Consider the following 25737-nt stretch of genomic DNA (forward strand, 5'->3'; position numbering starts at 1 on the left):
AATTGGTGAAGATCTTTTCACCTAACCACAGTGTCCTTTGCCTTACAGAAGCTTTGCAGTTTTATGATGTCACATTTGTCCTTTCTTGATCTTAGAGCATAAGCCACTGATACTTTGTTCAGTAAATTTTCCTCAGTGTCCATGTGTTTGAGACTCTTCCCCACTTTTTCTTCTATTAGTTTGAGTGTATCTGGTGTGATGTGTAGGTCCTTGATCCACTTGGACTTAAGGTTTGTATAAGACACTGACCTCCAGTTGAACCAACACCATTTGTTGAAAATGCTATCTTTCTTCCATTGGATGGTTTTAGATCCTTTGTCAAAGATCAAGTGACCACAGGTATGTGGGTTCATTTCTGGGATTTCAATTCTGTTCCACTGATCTATCTGTCTGTCTCTATACCGATACCATTCAGTTTTTATGATTATTGCTCTATAATACTGCTTTAAGTCAGGGATGTTCTTTTATTGATGAGTATAGTTTTCGCTATCCTAGGTTTTTCTGTTATTCCAAATGAATTTACAAATTGCTCTTTCTATCTCTAAAAGAATTGAGGAGGAATTTTGATGGGGATTGCATTGAATCTGTAGATTGCTTTTGGTAAAATGGCCATTTTTACTATATTAATCCTGCCAATCCATGAGCATGGGAGATCTTTCCATCTTCTGAGATCTTCCTCAATTTCTTTATTCAGAGACTTGAAGTTCTTGTCACACAGATCTTTCACTTGCTTGGTTAAAGTCACACCAAGATATTTTATATTATTTGGGACTATGGTCAAGGGTGTCATTTCCCTAATTTCTTTCTCAGCCTGTTTATCCTTTGAGTACAGGAAGGCTACTGGTTTGTTTTAGTTAATTTTATACCCCTACATTTTGCTGAAGTTGTTTATCAGGTTAAGTATTTCTCTGGTGGAACTTTTAGGTTCACTTAAGTACACTATCATATCATCTGCAAATAGTGATATTTTGATTTCTACCCTTTCAATTTGTATTCCTTTGACCTCCTTTTGTTGTCTGATTGCTCTGCCTAGGCTTTCAAGTACTGTGTTGATTAAGTATGGAGAGAGTGGGCAGCCTTGTTTAGTCCCTGACTTTAGTGGGATTGCTTCAAGTTTCTCTCCATTTAGTTTGATGTTAACGACTGGTTTGCTGTATATTGCTCTATGTTTAGATATGGGCCTTGAATTCCTGATCTTTCCAGGACTTTTATCATGAAGGGGTATTGAATTTTGTCAAGTGCTTCTCAGCATCTATTGGAATAATCATGTGGTTCTTATCTTTGAGTTTGTTTACATAGTGGTTTTAATTGATGGATTTTAGTATATTAAACCATTCTTGCATCCCAGGGATGAAGCCTACTTGATCATGATGGATGATCATTCTGATGTGTTCTTGGATTCAGTTTGATAGAATTTTATTGAGTATTTTTGTGTCAATACTCATAAGGGAACTTGGTCTGAAGTACTCTTTCTTTGTTGGGTCTTTGTGTGGTTTCAGTATAAGAGTAATTGTGGTTTCATAGAAGGAATTTGGTAGTTCTCCATCTGTTTCTATTTTGTGGAAAAATTTGGCCAGTAGTGGTATGAGGTCTTCTATGAAGGTCTGATAGAATTCTGTTCTAAACCCAGTTTGGTCCTGGACTCTTTTTGGTTGGGAGACTTTTAATAACTGCTTCCATTTCTTTAGGAGTTAGGGGGTTGTTTAGAAGGTTTATTTGTTCCTGATTTAACATTGGTACCTGGTATCTGTCTAGAAAATTGTTCATTTCCTCCAGATTTTCCAGTTTAGTTGAATATAGGCTTTTGTAGTAGGATCTGACGATTTTTTTTTAATTACATCAGATTCTGTTGTTATGTCTACCTTTTCATTTCTGATTTTGTTAATTTGGTTGAACTCTCTGTGACTTTGGGTTAGTCTTCCTAAGGGTTTATCTATCTTGTTCATTTCCTTAAAGAACCAGCTCCTGGGTTTGTTGATTCTTTGTATGGTCCTTTTCATTTCAACTTGATTGATTTCAACCCTGAGTTTTATTATTTCCTGCCTTCTACTCCTATTGGGTTTATTTATTTCTTTTTGTTCTAGAGCTTTTAGGTGTGCTGTCAAGCTGCTGATATATGCTCTCTCCTGTTTCTTTTTCCAGGCACTCAGAGCTATGAGTTTTCCATTTAGCACCACTTTTGTTGTGTCCCATAAGTTTGGGAATGTTATACTTTCATTTTCATTAAATTCTAAGAAGTCTTTAATTTATTTTGTTATTTCTTCCTTGACCAAGTTGTCATTGAGTAGAGCATTATTCAACTTCCCTGTATATGTGGGCTTTCTGTCATTATTGCTATTATTGAAGACCAGTCTTAGTCTGTGGTGATCTGATAGGATGCATAGGATTATTTCTATTTTTCTGTATCTGTTTTCTGTTTTGTGACCAATTATATGGTTAATTTTTGAGAAAGTACCATGAAGTGCTGAAAAGAAGGCATATCCTTTTGGTTTATGATGGAGTGTTCTATAAATAACTGTTAAATCCATTTGGTTCATAACGTCTGTTAATTTCTTTGTTTAATTTCTGTTTCCATGATATGTCCATTGATGAGAGTGAGCTGTTGAAATATCCTAGTAATATCATGTGAGGTGTAATGTGTGCTTTGAGCGTTAGTAAGGTTTCTTTTATGAATGTATGTGCCCTTGTGTTTGGAACATAGATATTCAAGATTGAGAGTTCATCTTGGTGGATTTTTCCTTTGATGAATATGAAGTATCCTTTCTCATCTTACTTAATGACTTTTGGTTGAAAGTCAAATTTATTTGATATAAGCATGGCAAAACCAACTTGTTTCTTCGGGCCATTTGCTTGGAAAGTTGTTTTCCAGCCATTTACTCTGAGGTAGTGTCTGTCTTTGTCTCTGAGGTGTGTTTCCTGCATGCAGCAAAATGATGGGTCCTCTTTATGTATCCAGTCTGTTAGTCTATGTCTTTTTATTGGGGAATGGAGACTGCTGATGTTGAGAGATAGTAAGGAATACTGACTGTTGCTTCCTGCTATTTTCATTGTTAGAGGTGGAATTATGTTTGTGTGTCTCTCTTTTAGTTTCATTGCAAGGAAATTATATTCTTGCTTTCTGTAAGGTGTAGTTTCTCTCCTTCTATTGGAGTTCTCCATCTATTTTCCTTTGTAGGGCTTGATTTGTAGAAAGATATTGTGTAAATTTTGGTTTTGTCATGGAATATCTTGGTTTCTCCATCTATGTTAATTGAGAGTTTTGCTGGATACAGTAACTTGGGCTGGCATTTGTGTTCTCTTAGGGTCTGTATGACATCTGTCCAGGATCTTCTAGCTTTCATAGTCTCTGGAGAGAAGTCTGGTGTAATTCTGATAGGTCTGTCTTTATATGTCACGTGACCTTTTTCCCTTACTGCTTTTAATATTCTTTCTTTGTTTTGTGTATTTGGTGTCTTAACTATTATGTGACAGGAGGAATTTCTCTTCTTGTCCAATCTATTTGGAGTTCTGTAGACTTCTTGTATTTTTATGAGCATCTCTTTCTTTAGGTTAGGAAAGCTTTCTTCTATGATCTTGTTGAATATATTTACTGTCCCATTAAGTTGGGAGTCTTCACTTTCTTCTATACCTATTATCCTTAGGTTTGATCTTCACATTGTGTCCTGGATTTCCTGTATGTTTGGGGCAAGAGCGTTTTGCATTTTACATTATCTTTGACAGCTGTGTCAATGTTATCTATGGTATCTTCTGCCCCTGAAATTCTCCCTTCTATCTCTTGTATTCTGTTGGTGATGCTTGTATCTGCGGCTCCTTGTCTCTTCCTTAGGTTTTCTATCTCCAGGGTTGTCTCCTTTTGTGATTTTTTTATTATTTCTATTTCATGTTCAATTCCTTTACCTGTTTGGCTTGGTTTTGTAAGACCAACTCCTGGCCTTCCTTTTCTGTCGTCTGCCCAAACTTCACAGCATTATCAGATCCTTGGGCTGCTGGCTGTGGACTTGATGTCCCTTACATTTCTAAGCTGTGAAGTGAGATTGTTCATCCAGCACTTCTTTGTTCCTTCTTATGTTACTTTTAAAACTGTGATTGGGTTATTTTCTGTTATCCCTTGCAAGTTCTGCTTTATCCTTGGACTGCTAAATCACATTTTACCCCCCACTTATCTGCCAGTGATCATTCATTTTATTTCATCATAAATTTATTCTTTGTATTTTTCTGAGATCATTTTTTTAGTTTTTGAGATTATAATATAATTATATTATTTTCTCCTACTTTTTCCTCCTCCAAACCTTCTCATGTACTACTCCTCTCGTCTCTTTCAAATGTATGATCTCTATTTAGTGTGTGTGTGTGTGTGTGTGTGTGTGTGTGTGTGTGTGTGTGTGTGTACACATTCAACCTTATTAGCACCTTGGAGCTTCTCTGTGGCTATACAGTACTCTATCTGAGATAGTGCCATTTAGGTTAGTTAGTCTATGTTCTTGTTTCATTCCTGTTTCCTTATTGATTTTTTTTATGGTTGGCTAATGTCTAATATATTAAGAAGAAAATCTTAGGAAAACTAAATCACACAGCAGGATACTTAAAAAGCTCTGTTCTAAGAGCATCATTATATTTTCATGCCATTCAAACCTTAGAAGCAGGGTTATCAGTTTTAGTGACAATTGGGAATAATTTGATGAATATTTTTGCTAATATTTTTACTTACAACAAATCAGTGGGTAGAGAAAATATAATGACGTATTCCTCCCAATACACAGCATGTATCCTGATAGAGATTCAATATTCAGACCACTAAATTAGTGTTTCTGCCAGTGCACAGGACATAAGAAAGCACCTAGAGAGGTTAAGGTACTATATGATGTAGAAAGAGATCTCGTGAGTTTGTTTTGGGGACTATGCCTGAAAAGCTTCTAGTAGAATTAGATCTCAGCTCCAACTGCTGCCCCATTGCATACCTATTGTGAATGGGAATGGATTGTTTAGTCTGTCCATGCTTTATATAAACATCACTCTTTGAATCCATTCAAGGCCCCAAAACAGTTTTCTGCCAAGGTACATACAGTAGGTGTGTCTACAGTGCCTTGCTCTGCGACAACTCTCAGCAACAAGCCTTCACATATATCTTGCTTTCTCTCTGTGTCTCATGAAGAACTAGTTGAAACTGTTAGATTGTCATTTTGCATTCCCTATCTAGCTCTGTTTTAATATTGTCTATCTTAGTTGGGGTTTTATTGCTCTGAAGGGACACCATGACCAAGGCAACTCTTATAAAAACAAACCTTTAATTGGGAGTGGCTTACAGTTTCAGAGATGTAGTTCATTATTATCATGGTGGGAAGCATGGCAGCATCCAGACAAACATGGTGCTGGAGAAGAAGCTGAGACTTTCAAATCTTGATCTGGGGGTTGGGGATTTAGCTCAGTGGTAGAGAGCTTGCCTTGCAAGCACAAGGCCCTGGGTTCGGTCCCCAGCTCTGGAAAAAAAATCTTGATCTGCAGACAGCCAAGAGGAGACTGTGTCCCACACTGGCCAGAGCTTGAGCATAGGAGACCTCAAAATCCTACTCCCACAGTGGCACACTTCCTCCAACAAGACCACACCTACTCCAATAAGTACCACTCTCTATGGGTCAAGCATTCAAACATGAGTTTATAGGGACCATACCTATTCAAACTATCATATCTTCTCTTGCTAGAAATGTAGATTACATGCTAACCCACTGTCCATGAATACATGTCAGCCCATTGCATCAGATAACATGACAGTCAATTGTCCAAGATCAATATTCCCCTCCCAATCCATTAAGTATCCATTAAAAGCTAATTTTCTGTGGTTTCTTGACTTAGAGGCTAGGTTCATTCTACCTGAATTGTATTTCTCATTTCGGAGGTGAAAACCATTGCATACCTACTGTGAATGGGAATGGATTTAATTTATTCTGCCCATGCATTATGCATACAAAACTCTGTGAACCCATTCACTGTGTTATGTAAGAATAGTACAGTTTTGGTGACCACAGTTAATCACTGTGGCTTAATAGTCTATCAAAGCCAGTACTACTTGTTTTTATACAATAAAGAAATCAAACCAATCATTTTCCCTTCATTTTGGCTTTCTGGAACCTTAGGATTAAGTGCTCAGTTGAAAATAAAGTCAAGAGTTATAGTATTATTTTTTAATTGTTTCTGTTGATTACTTATTTAAAGTTTTTCTTGTATACTCAAGTGCCTCAAGTCTTTCTTGTAAGCTCATTATTCAAAACAGACATAATAGTGTCAGAATGAACATATCATTGGCATAAATACATGTGTGTGTTTAAATTATATGCACAATTTCCTGTACATTATTAACTTCCAAATTCTGAGACAAGTATAATCCAGACTTAACTCTATCAAAATCATCCTCATATGCAGTTGAAAAGCTTATATAATTTATTCCCACATATTCAGAAGACTTGGAGGGAACCTGAATCTAGAGTTGATCAATTTCACATAAAGGTCTGTCTTGGGGAATCACTGCTCCTTTGCTGTTCACTAGCATACAAAATCCTAATTGAAAAACCTTTACACTTGCTAATGGCATGCATTTAATTTACTTCTGTCCCATTAGCAGCATGTCTTCATCAGGGAATAAACGCACATTGGATTCCTGATAATTTGTGTTTTATACAATGTCCCCAAGGGCCAATTCTTCCCTGGGGGACACTAATAAACAGTCCCAGAGCCAGATCATTTGTGTCTTTATTATGGACAAGAATGGCACCCAAGCAATACTTCAATTTATAACATCTCCAAATTCCATTCAGTTCAGTCCGATGTAATTTATCTAGTAATTATCAGTGCATGAGGCATTTTCAGAGTCTCCTAAAACACAGCAATAGACAGACTCAATGCCTACCTTTCTGAATTCCACAAATAAGGAAGACTAATTAATAGCTTGAAGCCTAACTTTAAGTATGCCTGAAGACAAAAGGGAACACAGAAGAGGGGGTTCACTCAGGCTGACCTTGAAATTTTTATGTTATCTAGGCTTGTCTCGAACTTGGGAATCTCATGCCTCTGCTCCCTGAGTGTTGGGGTACATGTGTGTGATATTACCAAGCCCAGCTTATAGGCTAATTTATTATTCTACCATCCTTGGGATTTGTTGTTTTCTCAGTCTTTTCACAAATTCCTATTGTCTGTTGGAGGAAAATTTATCCCAGTATTTTTCAGGTGTACAGATGTAGAGTGTATAAATCTATTGAGTCTAATGGGCTTCTATGCCACTAAGAGCAACATAGTATGGGTGGTTTGACTCACTAGGCTCCTAATATGGCTATCTAGAAACCTCAGAATGATTGATTGGTGTTCACTCTGATGAGCAGTGGGATAGACTTCAGACCAAGACAGGTTTTTGGTTTTTTGTTTGTTTGTTTATTTGTTTTGCTTTGGTTATTATTGTTCTGACAAGCATAGTGTCATGGGAGTGTCCACATAACTCTAGGAAATTAGAGACAAGTACACAGATAAATCTCAGGGACTTTTGACAGAAGAGAATCCAAGGAGTGCTCCCCAATTAAAAGTCAACCCTAAGGCTAATTGAGGTCAAAATATGATTGCTTTAATTAATGGATCAGTGATGAGAAGTGAGGGTGGTGTTCCCAAAGCTAGAATGCAATAGCCCAGACCAGAAGAAAGGTCACTGCCAACATCTGTTGTCTCCAGAGGCTATAGGGGGAGTTTCTGTCCTCCTAACTAACAGGAGTTCACCCACTATGAGGTGCAGATCATCCTGCAAAAGGGGTGTGTCAGTTCACCACAGCCTACATGTACCACAAAGGTCTGCCAGGCAGGCATGTTCCTTAGCCTTGCAAGCACAGCATGGCCCCCATCTCTTCATTTATTTTCTCCATTTCTCTTTCTTTCATCTTGTCCATAAATACTTATAGTCTTCCAAAGCTTTCAGTAACCTTAAGTCATTTCAATTTCTATATCTTCCTCTACAGAATCTTATTCGAACATATTAAGAAAAAAATCTAAAACTTTTTATTTCTTCTACTCTAAGGACTATGATTAGAAATAAACCTTGCCATGGTTATTTATGGTAAATGTGTTAGTTAGCTTTGTTCTACTGTAAGAAAATAAATAAAACAGTCAGCATATGAAGAGAGACGGTAAACCATGCTTGACAGTTTTGGGGGGCTACTAGTCCATAATCAATTAGTACTGCTGCTTTGGGCCAATGGCTACACATAATCACCAGAGCACTTGTCAGCAAAACAAGTCACTACAAGAGACCCCTTTTTGGTGGTGGTGTTCTTATATCAGTCAGGGGCAGAGCAGATGGTAGTCCTTTGTTCATCCCAGCTTGATGCCTGACTTGGTGGCCAAATCTGTTTTATGCCTAGGACTCATAAAAATCAAATCAAATCAAATCAAATCCACGTAGTGCAGTAAAGGAGGAAGATAAACAGAGACCCATGTCTGCCATGCAACATGATGGGGGCAGGGAAAGATACCCAGAGACCTGCCCTCCACCCCCCCAGCACAGGCAGGCCATAGACATCCACTTGTCTCCATACCACACAACACAGATGAAGGGCGTCACCCAGGGGCCCACCAGCTGCCTGGCCAGGCCTCAGGGAAAACCATCACATTGTGCAAGTATGTGGTAGACATATGGGAGAGCAAGAAAACTGGAGCAATTGGAGCATCATGAAGAGAGATGGAATTGTGAGGACTATAGAATAGAAAAGAGTAGCCTATTGTGAGTAGCCAAACCCAGTAGCAGGGGCTGTGGTGAGGTCCCAGCCTGAGCTATCTCCGCAGGCCATGTCTGGGTTTGTGGTTACATGTCAGCAAGGGTCAGTGTCAATGTCCATGGCTCATATTGCTAGTAGAAAACATGGGAACATCCCTGGTCAGGGCAGCCACTGGGGACCACATGGATGTCCAGGTGCTCTGCAGAATGGACTCTGACCTTTGCCAACTTCAGCACTCTGGAAATCGGGCCCTGCACCTTGCCTGGGCAGCACAATAGAGCTGGCCTTGATGGCAGGAGTGTGAGTGAACCAGTTTGAGGGTGAGAGCATGAGAGAGCTGGCCCAAAAAATTGCCACTCATCTGCTGTGAGGTGGCATGGGGGGTGTTCTTCCCACCTTGTCACTCATGGTAGTTGAGAGAGCTGTCTCAGAGGACATGAGAGCAGGACAGCTAGCCCTGATGCCTCCCTGGCTACGGCACTCAGAAGAGCTGGCCCTGCACCTTGCCTGACCAACACAGTGAGGTTGCCTGATGGCAAAGGCATGGGTGAGCCAGCCTCAAGGGTGTAACAGCACGAAGAGCTGTTCCAGACCCTCACAGACTGCAGTACTGGAAAAGCGGGCTCCACGCCTAACTGAGCAACACAGTAGAGCTGGCTCTGGAGGCATGAGTGCAGTTAGCTGATCCCTAAGGGCATCAAAGCAAGAGAGCTGACCCTTACTCTCGCTAACGATAGCACTGGGTGCCCTAGCTGAAGCTCTCCCTGGTGATGTGTACAAGGGAAAGGCAGCTCAGCTACTTCCTATGCCCAGATCTAGATCCAGATCCAGGTCCAGATCCAGGGCTCCAAGTTGGCGCACACTAAAATTCTATATCATCTGCAAATGGCTGATCCAAAGCTGAAGGGTCTCCGTGACACAGGGCAACAACAGGATAACTGGGAGGAGTCCTGGTGAGGATCCAAATCCATGATGGTGTCAGAGAAGCCAGACACCGCAAACCAGACCAAACAAGTGAGGAGTATGGACAGAAGGATATACTGTTAGATACACTGTGACATACAACAGCTTCCATGATGTTTTTTTCTATGCATTGGCTTTGTTGTTGTTGTTGGTGGTGGTGGTGGTAGTAGTGGTGGTGGTGGTGGTGGTGGTATGGGGCAGTAGGTGTGGTGTGGGGCAGTGTGTGTGTGTGTGTTTTATTTTCAGGGGAGGTTGCAAGAGCAGGGTACAGGGAAATGAGCAGGACTAGGACACATTATGTGAAACTCACAAAGAATCAATTAAAAAAAGTGCAAAAGATACTGCATAGCCAAAATTTATAAAAAGCAGAAGGGGTACTGGGGAGCCATCTGGCCCTACCTCTTCAAAGCTTCTACTACTCCCCAATTGCACCACCCTGGGGACCATGCCTTCTAACACTCAACACTTTGAGAGACACTCATGATATAGCTAATGAAAGGTTTTTCATTTCTCAAAATAAGGTTGTGATAGAAAAGGGCGGTTGAATTGGTCTCAAAACTCCTTCATCTGAGACCCAGTTGTCACTTAGAAGCCTTGAGGGCTCCCAAAGGGCCATACCCTGTAAGAGGGAAAGACCAGAAGAGTCCTTGTCAAGTATGATCATCTGTCCTTGTAGAAGGAAAGCATCACCCACACCCAGGGATTTTCTACAAAAAGTTTTTTAGCCATATTCAGTAGCCCACAATGCTGGCACGTTCTCTTAGATGCTATCTTTTGAACACTGAAGACAATGCCTAGTATTTAAAAACGTTCTTGAAAACGTTCCCATAGAGCCCCATTTCCTCATGCTGAGCGTTAATAGTCTAATCTAGTTGCAGGTGATTAGGGCACACACTACCATGCGGTGGGCAGAAGAGCCCATCTCTGTCTTTAGGGGAGAAAGAACCAAGCATGTCTGGATAAAGGCAGACGCCTAGAAGGGAAGGATGGCAGAAGGATATGACAAGAAGCTGTGAGGCCAGGCAGGGACTTGTGATCTATCGTCACATAGAGTGGAAGAATGGGCCACTCAGTTTCAGAATTGTGGAAGATTTTCTTGGCAGGACAGGAAGTAGAGACTGTACAAAGACTCCATGATCACCTGTTTTAAGGGGCCATGAAGAGAGTCTTTGAAATTTACAGCTAGAGAGAAACTTGAGTAGATAGCATTTTGGACAGTTCAATTTAACTATAAGGTAGCATTTGAATCTAACAAGGTCTCAGACTAGGGAAGAGATCAGAGGGAATGCAGTGGGTTAATTCACCCAAAGCCTGCAGAATGAAATACAGACCATACCCAACAGATTCTAATCTTTAATCCTGAACACCTTCAGCTTGGCTCAGCAGCTGCATGGAGAAGCGGTATGACACACTCTGAGGTAATTTTCTTCCTGTGGCCAGTTGCTCTGAAGGACTTTCTTCTATGAAACTCTACTTTCTCAAAAAGTACTATGTGTCTTCCAGAAACAGTATACACAGTGTTATACAGTAGTATAAATGCTACATGTCTTCTCCCCGCCCATCCCTGAAACAAGAAAACACTTGAGAAACCATGAAGAGAAAAGGGGATAAGTAGTGAGCAAGCCATAACAGCCACAACAGAGGTACATTCTTTTCATTAGTAGTATAAAGAATTGAGGCACCCCAAGGAAACAGGACACCAGAAAATAGAGCAGACACAAGATTCCAGCCTCCCTTTAGGTAGGCCTCATACTCACCTGAGCATGAACACAGAGCAATAAATGCTCATTCCTTGCCTGTGCTCATGAGCTGCAAACACTCTGGGGAAGCTGTAACATTTCTTACCAAGCATCAGTGCAAGGATCCTCTGCAATGAAGCAGTGAGTTAGTTTAGCCATGCCATAAAGAGAAGAGCATATTCAAAGCTTTTAATTGGTTTATGAGGCATCAATACTAATATCATTCTCTCTGCTGTTATGCTTAAAACTTTTTGAAGCAACATCTTTCAAAGTGATTTGGATTTGTTTATTTGTTTGCTTTCTTGTTTATTACTACCCACAGTCCATTGATAAATTGGCTGATGGCCAGATGATTGACACCACAACTTTTGGCTTCCCCAGTGCTTGAGGTTAGGTACTCCTTTCCCTAGGAGAAGGAGAAAGACAGGACCATTCCTCTTGCTGGAGACTCAAAGATTAGAGCACTTGATTTAATTCCCCTGAATCTCCTCCATCCAGGGAATAGGCTATCCCTCTTATGAAGCAGACTCCAGGGATTCCCAAGAAGCTAGAAGTTTGTGGTTTCCAGACCACAAAGTAACAGATTTTTCTTCCACTGTATTTGGGAAATTCACAACCCAAACTGAAATTGCACAAGAACAGTATAGCAGTGCAAAGAACTGTGCAACCCTTCTGCACATCTCAGGCCCTCCATGGTTCTAGCTTTGTATTTGGAGCATAGTTTCTTTGCCTCCCTAACTTGTCCCTTCCAATCCTGATGTGCCAGACACTGTATAATGCATTTAGGGCAATAGAATTAGTAAGTAAGATGATATTATATTTGCCTAAAGATTCCTCTAACAAGAAACATAATGATGAAACAAATACAAAAAAATCATAAATTGAAATAAAAACTCTGCAGAAGGCAGGTAACTGAAGATGGTAATGCACCTATGAAGGAGCCAATTTACATTTAAAAGCTAGAAATGCCTCCTTCATACTATAGAAACTACAGAATCAAAGGACATTTTATTACATTCCCAAGTGTCCCAGCTCTGTATCCATTAATCCCTAGAGGAAATATTTAAGTTAAGATGATAGGGCTTTTGCCTGCAAACCTCGATACCTATGAGCTACAGTTTAAGCCATCATCTTTTCAAATCCTAATATAAATAATTTCTTGCACTGCTCATTAAAGATGCATGTAGATAAAATCAGAGGAAGATGGCATGAGCACAGGTTGCTTGGGATCAAAAGCAAAGGTTTACAGTGCTGTGTCCTTTTGATGGAAAACCTTGAAAGCAGATCAGGATTTGGAGCAGAGTTGTGGAATATAGTTGGGCCACAAGAAGAAAAAATACCTACAGAAAACTCTCTTCTTTCATTTTCTCGTGCTGTAACAGTATGCCTGAAGCTGCATACTTTACAAAAAGTGAAGGTTTGATTTAGTTTGGTTATGGGGTTCAAGAAGAACAAGATGGAAACGTGTGCTTTCTGACACGGACTAGATGATCATTTTTCAGTGTAAAAGTCCTAAGAGGCAGGTGGCCAGTAGATAAAAAGACTAAAAACATAGATAGAAGATAGGAAAGCTGATTGGGAAGTCTTGCATAAATTATGCCAAGCAAGTTCATTAAGAAGTACAGTATCTGATATACATTTCTTTTCCTGAGAAGGAAAGTGGAATGAGGTCAGCAAAAGCCATCATACAATGGGAAGAAGTCAGCGGGGAGCTCATCAAATAATTTACACAAGAGGGACACAAAGTATCTCAGGCATATTACAGACTGGGCACACAGTAGCCTTAGACTGATAACCATAGCCCTTACAGGCAGGAAGAGTTGGGTTCTCTTGTTCTGGAGCCACAGGTCACCCAAGGCCCTGGCTCTAGACATGGCTGGGCTGTTTCTGTCAATATTTTTCCTGGTTTTAGTGAAGGAGTTGTGTTCCTTCCCCAGATATCATGGCCTGAGGGAGATAGGGTGATTTACATCAGCCCAGCCTTCAACAGCTCTCTTCTAGAGAAAGCCTAAAAGCAGATGGCATCATAGCAGCAGTTATATGCATGTCTGTAACAAAAGGCATTTGGAGAAGCACTAGACTCACGACAATCCATTCAGGTGGGAGAGCCATCCCTAAGGAAGGTGATTATCTATGCGTGAAGTTAGAGCCCTCACCACCTCCACACCAGATCCTACCTCTCTTTCCACCATGTCACCAACACCACACTGGGAACCAAGGTTCAAACACATGAACTTTGAGGGTCAAACTACAACCAACTATTTAACAAAGTTTTAATAAATTACTTTTTAAAACTTTTTACATTTGAGAGCAATTTTGAGGCCAGGAAGGGGCAACGTGTAAACTTACTTCATTAATAGAATCATTTATTTTGAAACCGTTCAATTCCAAGTTATGTTTAATAGCAGCCCAACACAGGTGGAAAGAAGAGTAGGAGTATAATCAAAGAAAGGAGGAAAAGACAAAAAGATGGATGAGAAGGAAAGAAGATAATGGCAGACCCATGGGGAAAGATATCATAGGAACCAAAGAGGAAGAGGGGAGGGTGACCAGTTCCTGTGCACTTAGAGTGCCTGTTGGGAAAAATGCCAGCTCACGAAGTCACTAGTTCACTTACTGTTACACACATATATCTGAAAACTCTTTCAAACTATACAGACTTCTTGAACAATTGCCAGGAACTTGCCTGTGGCTTCCTAAGCTCTACCTTTGGTATTAAAAGCACAAATTGGAAGCTCCAAACCAAGCTTCTCTTAGCCTAGAGAACACGTGGAACACAGTATTTCTAAGGGTATTTTATTCTTTACAACTCTAGTCCAACGGAAAGGATTATTTATCATTCCTCTATCAACTGTGTATCATCAATCTATCTGGCTTCCTGTCTCTCAACCAACTATCAATGATAGAGTTAACTGTCGCTCTAACCTCATGGTCATTATATTCACAGTCAGACCAGTTGGCAGACTGCAGTGTAGTAAGAAGCAAAGCTCCCAGATCAGGTGGACACGGCCTGACTGAATGATGAGGAGTTCACCAGAACATGGATTTGGGTGGCTTTGCAATATGACATTTCACTCAGGCAGCACATAAACCCTGTTCTTAGAATTGCAGCAGCCAGCCCAATCATGTCCTCTCTCATTCTAAGAATAATGTTAGATGAACAGTAGGGAGGTTAAAGGGGGAAATCTTGCTGTTTCCAAGAGAAAGTGAAGGTTGTCAGTAAAGAGCCAGGCTGCTTCCGGGTGAGGCCTCAAATAAAGAGACACGACTCCAGAGCTCAAAAAGAAGGGATGGATGTCAGTTTGAGGCGTGGTAGGATTTGGAATGACTCAGACGGGTAAATGAAAAGACCTAGAGCTGCATCCCAAGAGATGTCAGAAAATTGAAGACCATCAGACAAAAACAGAAAGACAAAAACAGAGGAAGCAATGTCTGAAATAAAGAAGGAAGAATCTTATGATGAGACAGTGTTTCTTCAGATGATGGAGGCCCAGGCAAGGAGCTTGGACAGATATGAAGAAAAGACAAGGATATGGAGAAAGACGGACATAACCAACGATGTCTACTTTTAAGAAAACCAGAGTCAGCTTTGAGGTAGATTAAGATGGGGAGATAAATCGTTCAATTTCTTCTGTACAAGATGAGGCCAGTCAATGAGTTAGGTAAATGGAGAGGTCTTATGTCAAGATTAACACAGTAAGGAATAACTTAGCCCCCATTAAGTTCCCTCTGGCTGTTTTTTAAACACTAGAATAAAGTTTTCATAAGAGATATGTGTGGCATTCATTGCTTTGAAATAAAACACACAGAGACTGCAGAAAGAATCTTTACATTTTAACATTTAATGTAGGGGAAAATGTTTAATGCCATTTGTGTATTTCTGCCTCTAACCCAAATAAATATAATCATAAGGAAAGAAAAAATAAACTCAAATGAAGAATACTGATTTTCTTTTTTCAAGTATTGTGCTCTTCAGAATATACAAGTGTCACAATAAAGCAAAGAATGCCTGGAGAAACCGTCCATATTAAAGAAAACTAAATTCAGGAGCTACTGAATGTAAAGCCCTGTCCTAGATTCAACCTTGTACTGTGGAAAGTCCAGAATGGACAAAATTAAGGTCATTTGACAAAGGTGGAAAATTGATGGTGGATTAGTAAAATTTGTTATATACATAGAAAATTGGCTAAAGGTGATAGTTTTACTGTGGTTATGGAAGAAAATATACCTATTGTATAATAGCATGCTGATGTACTTTAAGGTAAGGGGCTTTACAGTCCATGTAATTTAGCATTGCAAATAACCAAGCTGTTGTAAGTTGCATTAAGAGCCTATACTAAAAGCACTCCATGGCAGGTATGAGTTCATGTCTGATCTCTTGTAATTTGTAAAAAATGAAACTGGGTTATTGAAGGTAGCTTTAGAAAAATAAATTAACACAAGGGAGCTTAACTGAAGAAATGTGTAATATATTTATGCATGCACATATATAATACATACATATATACATTCTAATGTGACAATAATAAAAAAGGCTATCAACTTGAGATTGAGGGAGCCATGAGAAGGGCTCAAGGGATGGTATCTTGGAGGGGCTGTAGGGAGAAAAAGGAAGAGGGAATTCTATTTCATTAAAAACACAGTTTTTAAGAAAAGAAAAAATAATTAATCGATTGGAAAAATGAAAAGTAGAATCCACTCATGGTTACAAGGGTCAAGACTAGCATGAATGTCTCTCCAGTGTAGATTGTAACTTTAAGTCATATGTGCAGAGGTCAAAGCAAGTCAAAGCTCTCCTCTTTGAAATCCCAGCCTGTCATCTTCAAGTTCTAGTGTGTCACAAAGGCAGAATTGCTTGTGGAGAGTACAGGAAAATTTGGAAGCAATTAATTTTTTTATATTTTTACACTTTGACAGATATTGCTGTAAATTTTTTTTAAATTGCTATCTTTTATCCTGTACTAGGTCTGGCACCATAATGTCCCAAGATATCTGGTGGATATCTTTATCTCAGTCATCAAAGCGTCTCACCCACTTTGCTCCACCCTATATTACACTGCCAATGGCTACTCTCTGAGCCTGGCAATAATCTCTCTACCCATCTAGTTCCCAAGGGAGACCACCATGCCAGACATACACATCCCAATCCCCTGGCAGCCTAGTATCTCCAGCCACCACATACTCTCTTGAATTCAATTAAATCACCACATGAAAGAACACACAACACAATAACATTTGAACCAATTGAAAATATATAATTGCCCACCTATACATTCAAATCCCTGTACACATCCATCCCTTAAGAAAATTCATAAAAACCTGTAAATGTGCAGAGAGGAATCTTACTTAACATCTGCCTCCATGTTCTCTCGGCTGCCCCCCCCCCTCCTCCAGTCTCCTCTCTCTAAAACTTTTCTCCTGCCCATCCTCCCTTCTTGTCCAATGACAGGCCTCGTTCTATCTTGTACCTGCTTTCACCTGCATGACATCACCCTACAGACAGAAGGTAATTTTATGGTGCTATGTGCTTACAGCTATTACAAGTTGAGAATTTATCTAAATAATTGATACTACTAATAATAATAAATAATAATAATAACCAGAAGTATTTCAAATTTGAGTTGTAGTATAGAAATTCATGTTTATACATCTTAAACATGAGATTCAAGTCATACACAAATTTACTCCTTTCATGTATGCCTTACACATATGCTCTAAAACTCACTTTACATAATACTTTTGGTGCAACTGCATTTGTCTGTGACCCAACTCATGAGTCTATGTGGGAAGCTTTCTACCTGCAGTGTCAGGTAAGCAAACCAAAACTTGGGGGTTTAGGAGCAGTTAGGATTTTTTTCTTTTGGATTAGGAAAGTTCAGCCTGCTTCTGGGCTTTAGAAAATAAACGTGAGTAACAGCTTCTCTGGTCCAGGTGAAAGGGTTCTTCAGTCTACAGAAGCTTGACCAAAGCAATTGGTCTTTCCCAAATGTTCTGCACTTGAGCACTCTTTGAAGAAAGCTAGCATCTGGAAAGAGAAGAGGCTTCATAGCCTTTCAAACACTCAGGAACTGCCTTGAAAATAGTGTACAATCTATCCTCTGACTGGTGTTTTTTTTACCCTTTTTTTCTCTTTTAATTTCTGAATTTTGTATAATTGATGTTTTCCAATGCATAGAAATGTAGTTTTCATAAATCCGTTTGTGTGGTGATCTCTGACCATCTATAACTGAGTAAAATCTATAGCAATTAGCAATGTGTGTGCTGGTTGGAAAAAATTCTGAAGGTCCCAGTGCCCACAAAAATCCACAGATTTTCTGTTTGATTCATTAGGAGAAGGGTGAGAAGTGACTACTGAAAACTATTTATTATAAATATTTGGGGGCATTCACTTTGATCAGAGAGGATTAATAAGAAGTTACTGTAGGAGTTCAGAGGTTATTTTTTTCTACGAATTTTACTCTTTTCCATCATAGTTGCTTTTTAAAAATTCATTTCTCATGAGTGGAAGAAAGGGAGGTTTCTTCAATAAAGGTATTCATAAAGTTCCAATTCCGTATGCCTTCTACTGTTTCCAAAGAAGAGCGAAAGCAGTGGTACACCCCACCTATAATGAGTGACAGATCTGCTGAGGGAAAAGCCAAATGAGACCTTCTGAGTCTTAGCAACCCTTGTCATTGCTCCTGCAGCCAGCCAACTGCCACACAGGTTGACAAAGCCCAATTCTCCAAATGAAGTCTCTCCTGCGAGGGTTTGTGTTTTATGGTTAATTGTGTGTACATCTGGACACACACATAAACTCTGAGACACAGTGACCGAAGTAGGGAATCAGTGGAATGCTCCTGCTTTATCAGAGATTTCTAGCCAAGTGGAACTGATGATAAAGGATGAAAAGTGGCTAAAAAGTGATTTCTGTATAATTTTTATTTTCCAAAAAGCTAAAGGAGAAATGACAGTGAGCAGGTATTTCTTCATCTCAGGAAAAGGCAGTAAGCAGGTGCAAAATCTGACAGAATACTGAGATGCGATTAAGGGAAACAGCATGACAGGTGTCTCAAGAAATAAGAGCAAGCTTGCCCCATGGACTCTGGTCTTTATCACAAAGAAGGAGTATGCTGCCTTTGGGAACAAGGCCCATCATTCTTGCTTGGAGCAAAGAAGACAAACCAGCTGCTAGTCTGTCTGGTATCTTCCATCACTGTCCCTTTCAAAAACAGAAAGACTCTCCAAGCTGATAGGAAGCCTTGGAGATTGGCAGCTTTAAACAAAAACACCGATCTCAAATGCCAGCCACAGTCATGCATGAAGGCTATATTTTCTCAAGTTGAAGCAACAGCCAGTTCTCAACCTCTAGCACATGGTAGTTTCCCTGCTAAACAAACCACAGCCTTTGGACAAACCTACAAAACACACTGAAAGCTAGACCTAAAATATTTCCAGATCTCGAAATTGTGCTGGCTTTGTGTTCCCATTAATTCGGGCTTTTTGGTGTATTTGTTGCTTCACAGACAATTACTGGGATTTCCAAGTGCTCATTTAGCTCAGTTAAAACTCAAATAAATTAATAACCTCTGCTCAGGTCTAGCTAGTCTGTCCCAAGCCACCATGCCCATGTGACTTGACCTCCCATGCCATCACTCTCTCTCTCTCTCTCTCTCACTTTTGACCAATGTCTTTCTGTTTGCCTTTCTAGGTTTTACAGCAGCAGCCTCCCTTGTGTCCTTGGCTTGGGCCCTAGCCTCCTACCAGAAGGCTCTTCGGGACTCCCGAGATGACAAAAAGCCTATCAGCTACATGGCTGTCATCATCCAGTTCTGCTGGCATTTCTTCACCATTGCTGCCAGGGTCATCACATTCGCCCTCTTTGCCTCGGTTTTCCAGCTGTATTTTGGGATATTCATTGTCCTCCACTGGTGCATCATGACCTTCTGGATTGTCCACTGTGAGACAGAATTCTGTATCACCAAATGGGAAGAGATTGTGTTTGACATGGTGGTGGGTATCATCTACATCTTCAGTTGGTTCAATGTCAAGGAAGGCAGGACACGCTGCAGGCTGTTCATTTACTATTTTGTAATCCTTTTGGAAAATACAGCCTTGAGTGCACTCTGGTACCTCTACAAAGCTCCCCAGATTGCGGATGCATTTGCCATCCCTGCATTGTGCGTGGTTTTCAGCAGCTTTTTAACAGGTGTCGTTTTTATGCTGATGTACTATGCCTTCTTCCATCCCAATGGGCCCAGATTTGGGCAGTCACCAAGTTGTGCTTGTGACGACCCTGCCACTGCCTTCTCTCTGCCTCCAGAAGTAGCCACAAGCACACTACGGTCCATCTCTAACAACCGCAGTGTTGCCAGTGACCGTGATCAGAAATTTGCAGAGCGGGATGGATGTGTACCTGTGTTTCAGGTGAGACCAACTGCACCACCTACTCCATCATCTCGACCACCGCGGATTGAAGAATCAGTCATTAAAATTGACCTGTTCAGGAATAGATATCCAGCATGGGAGAGACATGTGTTGGACCGAAGCCTGAGAAAGGCCATTTTAGCCTTTGAATGTTCCCCATCTCCTCCAAGGCTGCAGTACAAAGACGATGCCCTTATTCAGGAGAGGCTGGAATATGAAACCACTTTATAAAACACAAAGAACCGTAATGTCCATATAAAGGGGTAACAGCAGGGCTGAGGCAATAATGACACCTTATCCAAGAGTAGGGCAATGAGCTATATGTTCTTAGTCCAAACATTGTCACGGTATGGTTTGATCTTCCATCAGCTGACTGCCTGCTGCCGGTGAGCATTCAAGCCAGTAGTGCTGAGAGTTTCTTACTCCGCTGAAAGGGGCGATGTCAGCTTAGTATGACTGTTGCTACAAATTCCTCCAGCACAGGCTTGGGGCACATTCACTGGAGGATAACATTATTGTGAGGAAATGTTGCCTCTAATCATTAGGGTATTTTAATGGAGTTTACTAATCTTTGCATAAATATGTTCATACCACCACCACCCCCACCCCTCTATCAAAGGAGTTAAGGTGGGGCTGGAGAGATGACTCAGTAGTTAAGAGCACTGACTGCTCTTGCAAAGAACCCAGGCTTGAGCCCCAGCATCCATTTGATAGTTCACTACAACTCTAATTCCAGAATATCCAATGCCCATTTTTGGCCTCCTCAGGCACTGCACTCACATGGTGCACAGACATATATGCAGGCAAAATACCCATACACATAAAATAAAAATAAATCTCCAAAAACAAAACAAAACAAAACAAAACAAAACAAAAAAAAAGTTTAGGTGATTTCCTTGATGCAAAGCTCACAACAGACTCCAAGAAGAAAGCAACATGCTTGGAATGACCCTAGAAACCATTCTCTCCTTTGCAAACCAGTAGCATCAATGACAAAACCTGTGCAGTGGACAGCAAGACTCAAGTGTTTACACTGATACTAGCATCGATGGGATGATTCTTTTTCTACGCATTTCAGGATTTGTTTTTTACTTTTAAGTTTTGCAGATGAGAACATTCTTTATGACAGAAATCCTATGCAGCACATGTATGGCTTTTGAAGAGACCAAGGAGCTCAATATTCATCCGTGATGTAAATTAAATGCTAATCATGATTCAGTATTCAATTGCAAAAATAAAATTTATATACAAAGAGCCATGGCGGGAGGGACAGAATGAGAATCAGATTCTCAGGTGTGTGCATCTCCTATTGAAATACACCCACAAAGCCACGGTCGAGAAAAAGGGACTGTTTCCAGGTCTGTTTCTAGGTGCAGGATGAGCACGGGTCAGCAGGTGTGATTCCGGAAACCACATGCCACACCTTTCTAGTGCCAAACTTCGTCAATCACAGAACTGATACGGTATTCCCCCAGACTGAGAATAAGTGGTGTCCCAAAACAGACAAGGACAGAATAATCAGGTTCTTGGCTGTATACAGACTTACCCTCTTCCCATCCAAGGTCAAAGCGATGTGTCTACTAGAGACTTTGGGACACCTTTTAGCAAGCGAGTGCATACAGATGCAATGTGTATGCTATCAAAAATAAAAACTGCCTGGACTGCTTGAGGGCTTACCACTCCATCAGCTAAGATTTGTATGTGAATCATCTGTAAAGTTGTGCTCTTACAAGCTTCTGAGTTTTAAATACCTCCATACAGCAAGTAAACATTCCCGCTTTCTGTTCTTGGTGTCATTGGTCATGGTGCTTTTTGTTGCATTAAAAGTGCCGGTCAAACTTTGATAGTATTTTTTTATAGTTGGTGCAGAGTGGAATAACTCATGGATTATTTCAATATTTTTGTAATAAAAATATAGGGTGTACATATAGGCATCGTTGCTTTTTTATAGACTTGGAATTATTTAAAATACATTAATGTCATATTCACTTGGGATGTCAGAATCCGGTCTACAAATCCATCAGCCTGCCTCAGCAGATGGAAAACACTTGTCTCTGGCAAGATCACCTTACTTTTAGCAATTTGATGGCTCTGAGAATCTGAGCAGGGGTGCTATCAGAGTTTCAAGTGGGAAGGGAAGTGGCCTAACTAGAAAGGGCTGGTGAAGACTGGCCAATGTCTCCCAGGAAATCAAAGATGTGATTTCTTTCACCCACCCATTAGAACAACCTGACCACAGTGGAAGATGTCTTAAACTTCCTTGCCTGGTTTTATACTAACCCAGCTGATATATTAAAAATTAGTCAAATCACAAAAAAAAGGACAGAAGACAGTCAGTTTAATTTAAGTATTCACTTAAAATAGTTAAGATCTAGAGCCACCACCTGAAATGGATGTACCATCCAAAGACTGTGACTCCCAAAGTAACATCCACAGGGAGAGAGAGGGCTCAACCTGGGACTTCTTTTGGTACAAAGCCCCAAAGTGATTTTGTAAGACAAATAATTTTTATCAAACATATTTCATAATACTCAATGATGTGTCCCTGCAAGTGAGATTTCCACTACAACACTCTAATCTTTTGTTCAAATGAAGAAATATTACATTGACACAATAAGGTTCCAGGAAGACACTTGGCTTCTAGCAAATGGTGAACACATCCCATTCCAGTGTTGAAGAAAATCATAATAATTTGGGCAGATACTTCGCTGATGTGCAGAACCATGAATCATTAACTTCATTAGTTCCAAGACAACTTTTAACTGATGAACTCTGAAGACTGACCTTCCCAGATGGACCTCAGCTTTGACTCTGTGAGTGGATAACAGTTCCAATGTAATAGTGTCCAGCCAAACAACCCAACAGGATCCACCACTCTTCTATCATGTAAGTTCTAAGTTACTTCTCAACTTGACTTCACATGTAACATGCTAAGGGTTAAAACATCTGTGGTATAAATAGAAGGTAATGTGCTGGGCTTGTTCTAATAGTAATATAAGCAATCAGACAAATGCAAAAAGCTTGATTTTTTTCCAGATATTTCCCAAATAATGAAAATATTCTTGCTCCTGACTTATGAGAAAATTATGATGTTTCAGTGAATGATGAATTCTTGTTAAGGAAACAAGTTATCAAGCATGTTACAGTTGTGACTTCCAAATGTAAGCAAAGCAAACAATCATAGCATGGCTCCAGCAGGAGTTAATCTTGCTTTGTTGATTCAGAAAGCACTTGCTGTCATCAGGCTGTTGAAGAAGGTAAACACAGACCCCAGAGTTAGTAGGCAGGATACAATGAGGCATTGATAATACACAAAGAATTTTCATTTTTCCTAAAATTTAATTTTCTTCTGACATGAAGCTCTGCACAAAATTGCTGAAAATAATCAAAAAGGATGAGCACTGGCTAGAGTGATCAATGGCTAGGGTGAGCACTGGCTAGAGTGAGCACTGGCTAGGGTGAGCACTGGCTAGGGTGAGCACTGGCTAGGGTGATCAATGGCTAGGGTGAGCACTGGCTAGGGTGAGCACTGGCTAGAGTGAGCCCTGGCTAGGGTGAGCACTGGCTAGGGTGATCAACGGCTAGGGTGAGCACTGGCTAGGGTGAGCACTGGCTAGGGTGAGCACTGGCTAGGGTGAGCACTGGCTAGGGTGAGCACTGGCTAGGGTGAGCAATGGCTAGGGTGAGCAATGGCTAGGGTGAGCACTGGCGAGGGTGAGCACTGGCGAGGGTGAGCAATGGCTAGGGTGAGCAATGGCTAGGGTGAGCACTGGCTAGCACACAAATATAAATGAGGGACTTTTTGTCTTGGGCCAAGACTTCCTGGGCCTGAATCCACTTTGATTCACTTAAAAGCAGGAACTTACTATCTTGTGGGAGTCAATGTTTCCGCAGGATTGCCATGTTTACTAAAGAGAAAAAAAAATCTCTCTAGCATTTATAGATTAATCCATACTTAAAGAACACGGTTGTGCTGAGACTTCATTTGTGTCCATTTTTCAATCAAAGTCTGATTCCCAAGAAATTATGTTCTCTGCATACTTACAGTATCCTGCTTAACTGTGTCTTGTCCAGTTCAATAACTGCTTTTGCAGATACTTCATGAAAATTCATTTGTGAAGAATGCTATTAGCCCAACAGATGAAAAAAATTCCTTTACTAAGAGGTTCAGATTTTGAAATTCAAGTGTTAGCAACAAACAAATTACAAAGATAACCTGAAGATAACTAATCTGAGGATAAATGTAAAAAAGTGAATCTCTAAACACCCAGTTTACTTTGCTTTATGTTTTAATGAAGTGATATAGTTTGGCAAGATGGTTTGGCAGGCAAGTCAAGGTGCCACTAAATCTGATAGAATGAGCTCAGTCCCCAGAACCCACCTGGTAATAGGGAGAACTGACTTCAAGTTGTCCCTTGACCTCCACACATGGCCCCACATATATACATTAAATAAATAGATTGAATGATAGATGATAGACAGATAGATGATAGATGATAGATTGATAAATGATAGCTCATAGATAGATAGATAGATAGATAGATAGATAGATAGATAGATAGATAGATAGATAGATAGATAGATAGATAGATGAAAAGACAGGCAGAAAGGCAGAAAGACAGACAGTAGACGGATGGGTAGATGATAGCTTTTTTTGAGTTTTATACCTATAAGATGGCTCAGCAATAAAGCTAATCACTGCAAAAAGATGCAAACTTGACCTGTGTTTGGCCCCTGGAACTCATATAATGTAAGGAGATATCAATCTCTACAGATTTGTCCTTTGACCTCCACACATATACCATAGCACAGGTTCTTTTCACATACAAGCATTATACATGCAGGCACAGACAGAAAGAAAGGCAGAGTATCTTATAAGTATATACACACAGACAAATTTAGAAATGCATTAGAATAGTTTAAATCTCCATGACTTTTCGAAATCACTTATAGGTGTGTTGTGAACATATAAATGACAAAGATAAAGTACGTTTTGCCTTTTAATGCATAGGAAGTGGCATGTTATTGGCATGTGACCTTTTAGATCAGAAACTTTTTTTAAAAAATCAACTGTCCAGGCCTATAAAGCATGCAATTCCTTGCTCCTTGACTTAAGTGAACTTTATCATCCTTAAGCATCTCATCTTTTTTTTTTATAATGAACAGCATTTAACTGGGGCTGGCTTACAGGTTCAGAGGTTCAGTCCATTATCATTATGGCAGGAAACATGGCAGTTTCCAGGCAGACATGGTTGTGGAAAAGGAGCCAATAGTTCTATATCTTGATGCAAAGGCAGTCAGGAGAAGACTGACTTCCAAAGCATCTCATCTTTTAAGGGTTTATGTCACTTCCATGTTCTTCGGATTAAGCAAAGGAGAATGCTTATGTCCAAACAGGGTTGTGTAAAGTTGACAGTCACTTCCAAATGCACTAGATGCTACTGAGTGGAAACAAATTCTGACACAATGTTTAGACAAGAATCCTGTGAACTTTTTCTAATGAGCCAATTTCTAGGCTAAATATATGCTCCCCTGCATTCTCCACATATCTTTGCCATTAGCCATGGTGGCTTCTATATAAAGCTTGGGTGAGATGCCTGCATTTTTATGTTTCCAAGGAAAATTCCTTAAAACCTCTTTTAAAAACAGTTTCAACTGTCTTTTAGAATCAGTCTGGGAGGATGGGGGAGGCAGAAACTGACAGTACAGCACAACCAAGGTGGACCTTGTTATAATTTTAGTGATGACACAAGTCATTTCATTTTTTTCTTGACTAGTAATCCAGTGTCACTTTTGAAAATACTCAAAGTCTCTAGTTCTGCCAGCTTTGACTCATGGCACCCCTCTGTTACTCAACATTTGATACTTCCAAGTGACTAGGA

General features: G+C 40.1%; 1 protein-coding gene across 2 annotated transcripts in view; it reads left to right on the forward strand.

Annotated features, from left to right (window-relative positions):
* Positions 1–25737, forward strand: part of Xkr4 (XK related 4) — a 403270-nt gene that overhangs the window by 366798 nt on the left and 10735 nt on the right. Inside the window, 1 exon segment of one of the 2 annotated variants that reach the window (NM_001011971.2) lies at positions 19140–21697. In NM_001011971.2, the coding sequence (NP_001011971.2) occupies positions 19140–20086 (947 nt within the window). In that variant the 3' untranslated portion in view covers positions 20087–21697. 2 annotated transcript variants of the gene reach the window in all.

This window comes from Rattus norvegicus, chromosome 5 (genome assembly GCF_021556685.1).
Source record: "Rattus norvegicus strain SHRSP/BbbUtx chromosome 5, alternate assembly SHRSP_T2T, whole genome shotgun sequence".
Taxonomy (NCBI): Eukaryota; Metazoa; Chordata; class Mammalia; order Rodentia; family Muridae; genus Rattus; species Rattus norvegicus.